The sequence below is a fragment of the Anomaloglossus baeobatrachus genome, chromosome 8 (genome assembly GCF_048569485.1).
Source record: "Anomaloglossus baeobatrachus isolate aAnoBae1 chromosome 8, aAnoBae1.hap1, whole genome shotgun sequence".
Lineage (NCBI taxonomy): Eukaryota > Metazoa > Chordata > Amphibia > Anura > Aromobatidae > Anomaloglossus > Anomaloglossus baeobatrachus.
Window position 1 is genome coordinate 153814600 of NC_134360.1, and position 14382 is coordinate 153828981.

Sequence of the window (14382 nt, forward strand, 5' to 3'; positions counted from 1 at the left end):
ATGCCCTTATAAGAAAATTATATTACATATAGCACAATTTATTGTCGTCCAAATGGCACAAAGATCAAAAATGAGCAATTGGTATTTACCAATTGTAAAGTATGACAGCTCCTCAGCATGTAACCCCAACGTTCGTTTCACAAAAATGACTTAGACAGGGGGTGTGGCCCAATGCTGAATATCATCTTCTAAATCATGTATACCTAAGTAAGCAATATTTGTGAAACTTTCTTTAATAGTGGGCACGTGATCACCTTAGCCACTGCAGGAAGACAGCAGCTGTGGCAATCAGTGTGGAAAATTAAGGTTCACTCTTCCCCATGCCCATAATCTGCGCCCACCTCTTGGCACCTACTTAAGTGCAACAGTTGGTCGGGATTATAGTTGTGGGGAATGGTAAACATTTTCTTTAATAGTGGGCACATGTGTTTGCCCCGGCCGCAAGCTTCCTGCAGCAGCAACTCTGCTCCTGCCTCCTGTGACCCGCTCCATCTTTGTCACCAACCCCACAGTGAGGAAGGCACATCCAGACTATTGGAATAAATTTTTGGGGAAAAAAGTATGTTTTATAGTCAGAAAAACACGATAAATATGTGTATAACAAATTGTGTATTTACAATAATTTTCTTTGAGAAAACAATTCAAGGGTGTGACCATGACTGTATATAAGATTTTTTTTTTTTTCAACACATCTAATTCTGGAAATTATTATTATTCCAAGATATATTGGTGAAATTTAATTTTGTTCTTTGTTCGTGGGAAAACCCCTTTAAGGTTGCAGCACAATTAATTTGCCCATGCAACCTCTTACAATACATTGTCATTAAAGTAGATGATATAATGATTACACTGGTGTGAGATTCCGATTGTAATTGTTTTGGTAATTCATCAACAGTCTAATATTTTCTCTTTTTTCTTATCAAATCCTAGTTACATGGTTCTCTTCTAGTATGACCATTTTAAAAGACATCTTAAACATAAATCAAAAAAAAAGACATCTTTATTTTTTAATTTTGTTTTCTAGACACAATAGATTGGTCTATTTCATACATACTGTAAATTGTTATTGGATCTTTGACGTCACAATAGGTTGAACCAAAAAAGCTTTTTATGATTCAATTATTTTTATTAGGTTTTCAAAGTTTATACATAAAACAGTTCTAACGAAAACAATAAAACAGAATGTGCTGTATAGCATTACTTCATGCTATATCAAACAAATAATATAGACATATACAAAAGGAGAAACAAACAAATAACATTGGTAAAACTATGACATATAGTCGGATTTAAAATTTACAAAGTATGATTTTCAAATAATATGTCAGGAGATGGATGTAGACAAATAATTTTCTTATTAAACTAATTGAATAAGTATCATGTATTACGTTTATACCAGAATTAGAACTAGATTGATTTAAAATTTTATGTATTGTTGTTAATAAAGTCAGTCCATGGGTCCCATTTTTTATGAAATCTGTTCCAAGAGTTATTAATCAGAGAATGCTTCTCTTCATAGAACTTATGAAGGGATATTTTTTCTATTAGATCGTAAATATTGGGAATTTTATTGGATTTCCAACGTACCGCCAATTCGTTCGACTTTGGTAACTAGAAGGATATGAATTACGATGGCCCTGTATTTTATCTTTATTGTATCCGAATCTATCGATAAGAGAGCTAATTGTGGGGTTAGACTTATTTTTGAGTGTATTATCAGATTTATTATTTTAGACACTTTCTGCCATAAGCTTCTGATTCTAGGACAGTTCCAAAAAATATGAACAATGTCACCTTTTGTATCGCAACCTCGCAAGCATGTTGGTTTTTGGCTTGGGAATATTTTAGCTACTTTGTCCGGAGTGAAATACCATCTGGTATAAATCTTATAATAAGCTTCATGTAATGTAGCGCAGATATTGGAAAGGTATGTGTTTTTAAGAGCTTTATCCCATTGGACTTGGGTGAATTCTACTTTCAAGTCCTTTTCCCAACTGTATATGTGTATCATTTTTCTTGTGGTGAGTTCAGAATTTTACACTTAGAAAACAGTTTAAAGGTAGTATATCAAATAGTTACACCCAAGCCTACCTCAATTAGTATGTCTAAAAACAATTTTTAATGAAATAGATTAAAACAATTTAGAATTCCACCTGTGAAATGTGACACACACAAAACATCCCAGGACCATGATACAGCCTCAATAGTATTCACCTACGGAACACAGCGGTTGTTCCAATTTTATATCACTCTTATGGGATTCAACAGTTGGAAACATCTCTAAATGACCCTCCTTCTCTCTTTCCTCTACCTGCCAATGGAGATATAACCAAGGTTACACGCACCCTAACGGTAAAAAGGTGCCCCCATTCCTCGGCGGCTTTCCCTCCTATGATATCCCTATGCTCCCTTCTTATCGGGTAGTCTAAGGGGTTATACCATCAAATAGTGAGGGAATATAGAAAATAGTATACACTTATCTGAGATAATTCAGGTCAAAAATTGGTTAGCGTTTGTTTCTCCCTTGAGGTGAAGGTGTCTCGGCTTTCATGGTCCTCAACCCAATACTATAAAATCACAAAGTCTCGACGCGTTTCTCCCCATTACATCCACTGGGGTTCATCAGGAGACGATATTTAATAAGGGGCCCAATCGCCAGAGAGTTTTCAGGGGGCTACTTGTTCTGCAGCACGCACCTCTCCATGCAGATGTATCGCATGGACCTTCACCTCAAGGGAGAAACAAACGCTAACCAATTTTTGACCTGAATTATCTCAGATAAGTGTATACTATTTTCTATATTCCCTCACTATTTGATGGTATAACCCCTTAGACTACCCGATAAGAAGGTGTCGCGGGCGGGGAGGAGGGTGTCAGCACACCGCGCTCACCCCTTCTGCTCGGGTCCGGCAGTTGCTCCTGGTGGCTCGAGCTGCGGGCCGGATCCCGGGGTGTCTCGAGCGACACTCCTCGCCCGTGAGTGAAAAGGGGGTGTTTGTTGGGATTATAGTTTGTGACGCCACCCACGGTTGTGGTGATGGCACCACCGCTGCTCAGTGTGGGGGTCCCGGGGATGGTGATGGGAGCAGCCAGGTGTTGTGTTGCCCCTCCGTGGGTAGGGGTTGGTGTTCCCGGGGCCCGGTGAAGAGATGTGAAGGGTAGGGCCTGGAGGGCGCAGGGACGCGGGGGCAGCGCTATGCCTTGCGGCACTGTGGTACTCACTCAGCCTGAGACACGGACACAGTTTGTACGGTAAACCAACGGCTGGTAGGACGGTCCCACAGACGGCTGCACCTGCACTCCCGGTAGGTGACGGTGACGTCTCTCTTCCTTGCACCTGTTTGACTGATGGTAGCGGTGGATTCCCTCCGGTTACCCGCTCCCCGACTGCAATCTGGGCCGGAGGAGCTCTACACTTTGCCCGCAGGCGCTGGCCCTGGGGAAACTGGTGCCTTGGCGGTGGCGGTGTCTCCCCGTTAATGGTCGGGCTGTTGCCGTCAATCGGGACTTTGGTGCTGGGGGATCTGCGCCCCCTTCACTGACGGATTCGGCAAATTGGGCGACTCCTAGCCTTGCCGGGGTCCGAGAGGCCCCTGCCCTGGTGCTGACTGTCCTTCGGAACACTGCTCCAGACCACCGGGCACACAGCCAACGGGGTCCTTCCAGGAACTTCCGAACTGTCCCACTCCGGACAGTCACCGCCGTCGCTGACCTTGCTGTTCTAGCCCTACACACAGCTGGGCTCTCAGGCTTCTCCTTCTCTCTGCTCTGTCACCACTTCTTGCTTTCCTCCTTCTCCACTTTCCTTTCTTTCACTTTCACTTCTGGTTGTTTCCTCTAGCCCCTGCCTGGGCTACTCTGCTCTTCACTCAAGCTCCTCCTGAGCTAATCTGCTCTCTTGCCCTCCCCGGGCTAAACTGCCTGGTAACTTCCTGCCTCCAGAGTTGTGAGCTCCTTGGTGGGCGGAGCCAACCGCCTGGCCCACCCCCTGGTGTGCATCACAGACTCCTGGAGGGAGGCAACAAGGATTTCTGGTTAGCAGATGTGCCTACCTGGAGTGTGGGGTGTAGTGGTGTTGTTATCTGTGTCCCCTGGCTTGCCCAGGGTGACACATTCCCCCTTAGCAAAAATGCAGACCGTCCGCGGGCTGCCGTCCTACACCGGTTTTATTTTTCTGTAAAAAGGGGATAACAGGGTTAAACATAACATAAGCATTTTCAATCAACTCTTCCCAAGACGGGAGGCACATTTTACTTTTAAACGTTGCAACGGTGTACGGTCACGGTTTCCGCTCTCTCCCACCCAAGCAACCTGGCCCTGATGCTGCCCCTAAAACCCAGGCAGCACCCCTTGACCCACAGTCCAGCACAAGTCACCCGAGCGGGATCTGTCCTTCCCTCCAGAGGGTAGCCACCGGTCCCTTTGGTGGCTGGGCCCTGGCCTGCTCTGCTCAGGGCCCTCCCTCCAACCTGCCTCTCCGGAGGCGGCATTGCGGAAACGGTAACGGTACCCAACATATTTACAAGCCACTAACGTTTGTGGTTGCCCTGCAGAGTTCACGGGCTTGTCCATAGCTAGTTCCCATGCATTTTAAACGGTCCCCACGGGGACAACGGTGCCGGCTCCTGCCGGTTGCAAATCACTGCAGCAAATCAGGTAACAAACTCGGGTAATCATCTTTCATCATTGCAGAACTTTCAAACATCAAACAAATAACTCAGTGGTGGTCCCAACGGGGGACGGTGCAACGGGCATCCGCTGCCCTACTCCGGTCCTGCTGCTGCTTCCTCCGAGGGAGGGGGTGCAGAGCTCACCTTGCTCTCCGGGCTGCCCTTCAGCTTTACGTCCAGGGCAAACCACCCCCTCTCTCCGCAGTGCCGAGTGTAACGCACCATGTCCCCTGGTATTAGGTTGCGGCCAGGATGCTCCTCGGGCAGATGGGCATGCACATCCCGCCGGGCTACAAACACCTCGGCCTCCAGGCCCGGTTCGTATATGAACCCGTAGCCCCGGCGGATATCGAAGCGCCGCACCTGCCCCTCGTAGAACGGGCCCCGGACACGGAAGGTCGCTTGCCGCAGGTTCTCCTTTTCCCGGATGGCTCGGGCTACCAGCTCGGCTTTTCTTCGCTCCCTCTCCGCGATTTCCAGGCCCAGCTTGGTCGGCTCCCTGTCCCAGTATGGCTCCGGCGCACGGGTTGAGCCCCGCGGGACATCCAGTACGTTACCCACTGTCAGAAAGGTGGGCGGCGTATCCCGCGGTGTCATGGCCTTGGGCGCTGCCTTGCAGCAACAACCCGGCGCCACCTCAGCCGAGGTGTGGGGGATGGGCACAGGGGCTTTCCGCAGTTGGGTCTTCGGCTCGGAGCGGGTCATCGGCTCCGGCTCGGGGAACTGCTCGGGGACTGTCTCTGGCGCAATCTTCGGGGCCTTCCATGGCAATGCCTCCGGTTTGCTTCGGGCTCCGGCTACAGGTCGGTCCGCTGGGGCGGACGGGCTGGGTATCGCTACCGGTTGCGGTGGTAGCGGGCCTAGTGGCGGGGTCACGGCCTCCGATACGGGTGGCGAAGGAGGCAACGGGGGGAGAGGGCTTGGACCGGGTCCCTCAGCCGCAGCGACCGGTCCCTCCGGGACATAGGGGCGTGGGTCACTCACCCTCCCTTCCTCCGCTTCCTCCTCGCGTCTCCGCACGGCTGCCACAACGTCCGCCATGTCGGTCTCCCACTCCTCCATGAGGAGCTGCATCTTGACCTGCAGCCTTAGGTGGAGCTGCGCGGTCCGGATCTCCACCCACGCTGCGGTTCCCGGTGCGGGGGCCACGGTGTTTCGGGACGGCATCCACATGGTGTCTCCACTGTTTGGTTCCAGGAACGGTATTCTGGCAAGGTCCTGGCGTCCTCGCTTTTATAGCGGCGACTACATGCCGCCAGCCGCCATCGCGTCCCCCTTAGCTCTTTCCGGCCCCTCCTCTCTCGGGGCGGGGTTTTGGCCTTCGCGCTTCTACTGCTCGAGAAGACGCTTGAACGGGAACTTTTCGCGCCAAAGATGGCGACTTCTGAAATTTTTCTGCCGGATATCTCCGGCGGTCACAAGGCGCACCTCTACCTGACGGCAGAGCGGTAAGATCCTGTTCGTGACGCCAAGTTGTCGCGGGCGGGGAGGAGGGTGTCAGCACACCGCGCTCACCCCTTCTGCTCGGGTCCGGCAGTTGCTCCTGGTGGCTCGAGCTGCGGGCCGGATCCCGGGGTGTCTCGAGCGACACTCCTCGCCCGTGAGTGAAAAGGGGGTGTTTGTTGGGATTATAGTTCGTGACGCCACCCACGGTTGTGGTGATGGCACCACCGCTGCTCAGTGTGGGGGTCCCGGGGATGGTGATGGGAGCAGCCAGGTGTTGTGTTGCCCCTCCGTGGGTAGGGGTTGGTGTTCCCGGGGCCCGGTGAAGAGATGTGAAGGGTAGGGCCTGGAGGGCGCAGGGACGCGGGGGCAGCGCTATGCCTTGCGGCACTGTGGTACTCACTCAGCCTGAGACACGGACACAGTTTGTACGGTAAACCAACGGCTGGCAGGACGGTCCCACAGACGGTTGCACCTGCACTCCCGGTAGGTGACGGTGACGTCTCTCTTCCTTGCACCTGTTTGACTGATGGTAGCGGTGGATTCCCTCCGGTTACCCGCTCCCCGACTGCAATCTGGGCCGGAGGAGCTCTACACTTTGCCCGCAGGCGCTGGCCCTGGGGAAACTGGTGCCTTGGCGGTGGCGGTGTCTCCCCGTTAATGGTCGGGCTGTTGCCGTCAATCGGGACTTTGGTGCTGGGGGATCTGCGTCCCCTTCACTGACGGATTCGGCAAATTGGGCGACTCCTAGCCTTGCCGGGGTCCGAGAGGCCCCTGCCCTGGTGCTGACTGTCCTTCGGAACACTGCTCCAGACCACCGGGCACACAGCCAACGGGGTCCTTCCAGGAACTTCCGAACTGTCCCACTCCGGACAGTCACCGCCGTCGCTGACCTTGCTGTTCTAGCCCTACACACAGCTGGGCTCTCAGGCTTCTCCTTCTCTCTGCTCTGTCACCACTTCTTGCTTTCCTCCTTCTCCACTTTCCTTTCTTTCACTTTCACTTCTGGTTGTTTCCTCTAGCCCCTGCCTGGGCTACTCTGCTCTTCACTCAAGCTCCTCCTGAGCTAATCTGCTCTCTTGCCCTCCCCGGGCTAAACTGCCTGGTAACTTCCTGCCTCCAGAGTTGTGAGCTCCTTGGTGGGCGGAGCCAACCGCCTGGCCCACCCCCTGGTGTGCATCACAGACTCCTGGAGGGAGGCAACAAGGATTTCTGGTTAGCAGATGTGCCTACCTGGAGTGTGGGGTGTAGTGGTGTTGTTATCTGTGTCCCCTGGCTTGCCCAGGGCGACACAAAGGGAGCATAGGGATATCATAGGAGGGAAAGCCGCCGAGGAATGGGGGCACCTTTTTACCGTTAGGGTGCGTGTAACCTTGGTTATATCTCCATTGGCAGGTAGAGGAAAGAGAGAAGGAGGGTCATTTAGAGATTTTTCCAACTGTTGAATCCCATAAGAGTGATATAAAATTGGAACAACCGCTGTGTTCCGTAGGTGAATACTATTGAGGCTGTATCATGGTCCTGGGATGTTTTGTGTGTGTCACATTTCACAGGTGGAATTCTAAATTGTTTTAATCTATTTCATTAAAAATTGTTTTTAGACATACTAATTGAGGTAGGCTTGGGTGTGAGTTCAGAATTGTAGGCATGATAGATGTTCTTATGACTCCATATTAGTTTGTTATTTGTGTTGTTTATCAATTTAAGTATGAATTTGTTTATTTTACAATTGGGTTCTATAAGTTTCCTGATGGTTTTCCTTATTTCTACGAAGAAATACAGATCTTTATCTGGTATATTATTTTGTAGTTTAAGTTGTAAGAATGAGGTGAAATTTGCACCATCATATACCGTATTTTTCGCTTTATAAGACGCACTTTTGATCCCCCAAATTTTGGGGGAAAGTAGGGGGTGCGTCTTATAAACCGAATATACAGATTATATACTGCAGGGTCCAGGGGAGGTGGGGACCACTATGGAGTGGTGCTGGGGGCTGCTTGGGGGGCTGGTGGAGGCTGGTGAGCTGCGGGAGGGAGCCTTTGATCTCCTGCTCCCGCTCATATACTGTAATATGCACAGCCGCTGTCCATCACCGTGGTGCTGAAACCGGACCGCTGCGATGGGCTGGGGAAGCGGTGCATATTATATGTGCCTGTGCTTACCTTTGATGGCACATGCCCCCCCCTGTGTTAGCTATGGCCCCCATGCTGCTGCCCATAGTAAAATATTAAACTCTTTACTTACCCCCTCCAGCGTTTCTCCCCGGTCTCCCTCCTGCCACTGTGATCAGGCAGGCAGAGATGATATCACTCTGCTGTGCCGATCACATGACCGGCCGAGAACCAGGAAATGCAGGAAGCCGGAGCTCAACCCCAAGGAGGGAGGCACGAGGGAGCACAGTGCTGGAGAAGGTAAGGAAAGAGTTCATTTTACTAAAAGCAGCAGCATGGGGCGATATCTAACACAGGGTGATGTTTGCCAGCCACAGTGAGCCATGTGGCAGCCACAGGGGGCCGTGTGTGCCAGCCACAGGGGGCCGTTTGTTCCAGCCACAGGGGCCCGTGTGTGCCAGCCACAGGGGGCAGTGTGTGCCAGCCACAGGGGGCCGTGTGTGCCAGCCACAGGGGGCAGTGTGTGCCAGCCACCGGGGGTTGTCTGTGCCAGCCACAGGGGGCCGTGTGTGCCAGCCACAGGGGGCCGTGTGTGCCAGCCACAGGGGGCCGTGTGTGCCAGCCACAGGGGGCTGTGTGTGCCAGCTACAGGGGCAGTGTGTGCCAGCCACAGGGGGCAGTGTGTGCCAGCCACAGGGGGCCATGTGTGCCAGCCACAGGGGGCAGTGTGTGCCAGCCACAGGGGGCAGTGTGTGCCAGCCACAGGGGGCAGTGTGCCAGCCATAGAGGAAGTGTGCCAGCCATAGGGGACGCATGCCAGCCATAGGGGACGTGTGCCAGCCATAGGGGACATGTTGCATCACTGGGGGACGTGTGCCAGCATAAGGGGGCTATATTCAATATAAAGTGGCCATATCCAGATTAAGGGGGCTAATTTTAGGATGGGGGGGCTATGAGGGACATATACTCTATATGATTTGTTTGACTGACACTGGGATTATAAGACGGACCCCATTTATTAAAAAACAAATTCTCTATTCCTTCACCAAATTTAGGGGTGCGTCTTATAATCCGGTGCGTCTTATAAAGCGAAAAATCCGGTATATTATTTATGTATTTTATCCCTGACTGGATCCATCTATCTACTGTCTCCATATTGTTTGACAAATCTATATTTTTTATCTCTGTATTTTTAAAGACTTCAAAAGTAATTTTGTCTTTGGAGACTCTTGAAATCTTTTCCCAGGAAGTAAATGCAGCATTAATAGTGCTGCTATCGTAGGTATTGGATTTTCTGCCTCCATAGTTTAGTAACTGTTCCAGTAAAGGAGAGCGGAAAGAATTATTTCCTGATAATATTAGTTCCAAGTTAACCCAAGTTGGAGTATTTTCATTTTTTAATAACCAATTGTTGGTTTGTTTTAATAAATTTGAGTAATAATATGCTTGCATATTAGGAAGGCCGTATCCTCCATTAATTTTATTTTTGAATAATGTATTTTTGGCCACCCTTGCTTTGTTATTATTCCAGACATATTTGTTGATCGATTTTTGCAATTTGACTAGGAATTCGTCTGGGATGATGATAGGTAGACATCTAATTGTATATAAAATTTTGGGTAGAATTAACATCTTAGCTACCAATATTCTACCAAGCCATGTTGTTTCGGTTTTGTTGTATGTTGCAAAGTCTTTTTCAATCTGAGTTGTGAGTTTATTCATGTTGAGGATTAAGGTGCTTTTAATATCTTTTGTGAAAGTAATACCTAAGTATTCAATAGCGTATGTAACCCATTCATAATTAACATTATTTCTAAGGTTTTCTTGTGCTGTTGGGATGAGGTTAAGAGCTAGCATTTTTGACTTTTTCTCATTAATTTTAAAGTTTGAAACAATGGAGAATTCTTTCAAAATTTTGTTGGTCTCATTGATGGAGTTTAATGGGTCGCTAAGAGTCATAATTACATCGTCCGCAAAAAGACTTATTTAAAAGTTTTCTTTGCCTATGGAAATACCTTTAATTTTTTCGTTTGACCTGATACATTCTGCCAAAGGTTCCATAATCAGGGCAAAAAGTAGCGGTAATAATGGACATCCCTGACGAGTTCCATTGGTTATCATAAAAGTTTTCGAAGAGTGGTTGTCTGATTTAATTGTTACTGAGGGGCAGGAATATAGCGCCATGATATAATGGATGTGTTGTCAAAGCCAAATTTTTTCAGGGTGTTTTCCAAGAATTCCCACCCCACTCTATCAAATGCTTTCTCAGCGTCAAGCGATAAAAGTAGGGTGGGTGTTCTAGATTTTTTAGCGTATTCAAGAATGTTTAGTAATCTTCTAGTACCGCCTGATGCTTGTCTATTTTTAACAAATCCTAATTGGTCTTGATGGATCAATGATGGGAGAATTTCTTTTAATCTTTCAGCTAATATTTTTGAATACATTTTTACATCTGTATTAATTAGAGAGATGGGTCTATAGCTAGTCACTAATTCAGGGTCACTATTTGGTTTAGGGATGAGGGTTATATTTGCCTGGAGCATTTCTGCAGGGAATTCTCTGGTGGAAACTGCGTGATTTAAAATTTTACAGAGGTGAGGTACAAGTAATTGGGAAAAAGTCTTGTAAAATTCATTAGAAAACCCATCTGGGCCTGGGGACTTGTTTATTTTTAGGTTTTTAATTGTTTGTAAAATTTTGGAGTCGGTAAATGGACGATTTAAAATATTTAGTTGATGCTCATTTAGTTTAGGAAGATGGATTTTGTACAAGAAGTTATTCATTTTGTTGAGGTTATCATTCTGGTCAGAAGGAGTGGAATTGAGGTTATATAGTTTTTTGAAATTACTCACAAATGCTTCTACAATGTCTTTTGGATGGGTATAATAATGGCCATCTGGGTGTTTTATCTTGTGTATCCTATTCCTAATTCTTTTTTGTTTAATTCTACGTGCCATATATTTAGTTGGTTTGTTAACTGATGTATAATGGTTTGTATTTAATATTCTCACATATTTATCATAGTCAGCCAGAAGTAAAAAAAAAAGCGTTTTATGGTATACAATATATTAGAATAAATAGGTCCAGAACTTACTAAAACATTGAGGAGGTGATGTCCATTGTCCATTTTTACAAGTTACAAATTGAGTGCCATAAAGTTTGAAACCAGGTGTGCAGTTTATAGTTTCTTTGTCTCCACTGAAATATTCACTTTTCTGCTTAATGACCTTGATATTTTCAGGCTGTGGTGGTGGTGGACACTTGGCTCTTTCATTAGAGGCTACAATATAACATAAAATAAATGAGCAGTGATCATATTTGCCTGATTCTACTGTCTTTAAGGAAGAACTCCCATGTAGATTTCTTTTTTTATTTTTGTACTAGCTGTAGTACGCAGCGTTGACCGTGATAGTAACTGTCTCTCTGTCTCTCTCCCACTCTCTGTATCTTTCCCTGTCTGGCTCTTTGTCTGTCTGTCTCTTTGTCTATGTCTGTCTGTCTGTCTCTTTGTCTGTCTCGGTCTGTGTCTGTCTGTCTCTTTCCCTGTCTGTCTCTGTCTGTCTCTTTCCCTGTCTGTCTGTGTCTGTCTCTTTGCATGTGTCTATCTGTGTCTGTCTGTCTCTTTGTCTATCTTTTTGTCTGTCTGTCTCTTTGTCTTCCTGTCTCTTTGTCTGTCTGTCTGTGTCTGTCTCTGTCTGCATCTCATCTGTCTATCTCTTTCCCTGTCTGTCTCTTTCTCTGTCTGTCTGTCTCTTTTCCTGTCTGTCTCTGTCTGTCTGTGTCTGTCTCTTTCCCTGTCTGTCTCTGTCTGTGTCTGTCTGTCTCTTTGTCTGTCTCTTTGTCTGTCTCTTTCTGTGTCTGTCTCTTTCCATGTCTGTCTCTGTCCGTGTCTGTCTCTTTCTGTCTGTTTGTCTCTTTTCCTGTCTGTCTCTGTCTGTCTCTTTCCATGTCTGTATCTGTCTGTCTCTTTCCTTGTCTGTCTGTGCTTGTCTCTTTGTCTGTGTCTATCTGTGTCTGTCTGTCTATTTGTCTGTCTCTTTGTCTGTCTGTCTCTTTGTCTGCCTGTCTCTTTGTCTGCCTGTTTGTCTGTGTCTGTGTCTGTTTCTGTCTGCATCTGTCTCTGTCTATCTCTTTCCCTGGCTGTCTTTGTCTGTCTGTCTCTTTCCCTGTCTGTCTCTTTTTCTGTCTGTGTCTGTTTCTTTCTATATCTGTCTCTGACTGTGTCTGTTTGTCTCTGTCTATCTCTTTGTCTGTTTCTGTCTGTCTCTTTCTGTGTCTGTCTCTTTCCGTGTCTGTCTCTTTCCCGTCTGTCTTTTTCCCTGTCTGTCGCTTTGTCTGTCTTTCCCTATCTGCCTATCTGCCTCTTTCTGTCTGTTTGTATCTTTCCCTGTCTGTTTCTGTCTGTCTCTCCCTGTCTGTCTCTCTTTCCCTGTCTGCCTCTTTTTCTGTTTGTCTATCTGTCTCTGTATGTCTGTCTGTCTGTCTCTGTCTGTCTGTGCCTATGTCTGTCTGTCTCTCTCTGTCTGTGTGTCTCTTTCTCTCTATCTGTCTCTCCACCAACATCTTATTACTTCACACATAAGTTTCTTATACTAAGAATGTCCTTAGTTACTGAAAGCAAACAATCACAGCTACTATTAATGACCTGTAGTTCCCAGCTCCATTGACTTTAATGTAAGCAGGTTTTTTGGTGAATAACTGTAAAGCGCAGGGTTAAGTTTTCCCCTCCAAACATAGTCTATGACGTTCCCTGAGTCAAATGTGGTGTCTGTGCAAAATTTTGTGATAGTAAATGCGACGGAGCGGATTTCTTTAGTGGACATACAATCATACACACATACACACATATATATATACTCACACACACATACACCCAGCTTTATATATTAGATATGTAAAACTGAAGAAATGGGCCAGCACTCCTGTCGGTGGAACTACAATGTATAGGTGCACATTCACTCTGTAGCCATCATGATAGCCCCTGCCTGAATCTTCTTCTGACTACTAATGTCTTAGTCTTAAATACTCCTTCTGAACAGTTTCTTCTGGCCCTAAGATACTTCCCCTTAGGAATACCTTTTGGCAAGGGTCTAGGAGGATAACTATCCCAACGAATGAGCCTATTCATAGCTGTGGGTTTTGTATCGATAGAGAAAGTTAACAAGGCATATTAGCGAAACATCTGGGGATATTTTTTATTATTTCATGTTAATTTTTTGTGTGGTTCTAATCTGTTAAGGTAAAAGTGTCTATATTATTTTGCGGAAGAATTATATAGTCTTTTGGTGTGGTATAAAATTCCTAGAGTCTATTTTTCAAAATGGAGTTACATGTGGGGGGTTTCCACTGTTTAGGTACATCAAGGGCTCTCCAAACATGACATGGTGCCAACTACCTATTCCAGACAATTTTTCGCTCTCAAGGCCAAATGGTGCTCCTATCCTTCCGAGCCGTGCCATGCGCCCAAACATTATATTTTCACCACATATGGGGTATTGATGTACTCATGAGAAATTGCTTAACAAATTTTATGGTACATTTTCTGTTGTTACCATTGTGAAAATTCAAAATTTGAGGCTAAGGTAACATTTTTGTGGAAAAAAGTAAAAAATTCATTTTTTCCTTTGACATTGATTTATTTCCTGTGAAGCACCCAAAGTGTTGGATGTGGTTTTGAGCAGTTACTAGAATGGTGTCACTTTTGGGTATTTTCTGTCACCTATGCCTCTCAAAGTCACTTTAAATGTGATGTGGTCCCTAAAACATGGTTTTGTATCTTTTGTTGGAAAAATGAGAAATTGCTCATAAATGTTACTAATAACTATTTTGTGTGACATACTTCTATGGTTTAAGGGCACAAAAATTCAAAGTTTGAAAATGACAACATTTTCAACAATTTTCTCTAAAGGTATTTTCACAAATAAAAGTAAAGTACATCGTCCTAAATTTCCCACTATCATGAAATACAAAAAACGTCAGAATCAATGGGATCCGTTGAAGTGTTCCAGAGTTATTAATTATAAAGGGACTGGTCAGAATTGAAATAATTGGCCTGGTAATGAAGGTGAAAACAGGCTGGAGGGAGAAGGGGTTAAGGGTAAGTATAAAGGTGGGGGATAAGTTTTTGTAAGGAAAACCTTAAAATTAGAAAAAGGTTT

General features: G+C 46.3%; 1 protein-coding gene across 1 annotated transcript in view; it reads right to left on the reverse strand.

Annotated features, from left to right (window-relative positions):
- LOC142249309 (coagulation factor XIII B chain-like) overlaps nucleotides 1-14382 on the reverse strand; it is a 165637-nt gene that overhangs the window by 85410 nt on the left and 65845 nt on the right. Inside the window, exon 4 of the mRNA XM_075320943.1 lies at nucleotides 11319-11504. Within this exon, the coding sequence (XP_075177058.1) occupies nucleotides 11319-11504 (186 nt within the window). The remainder of the gene's footprint in view (nucleotides 1-11318; nucleotides 11505-14382) is intronic.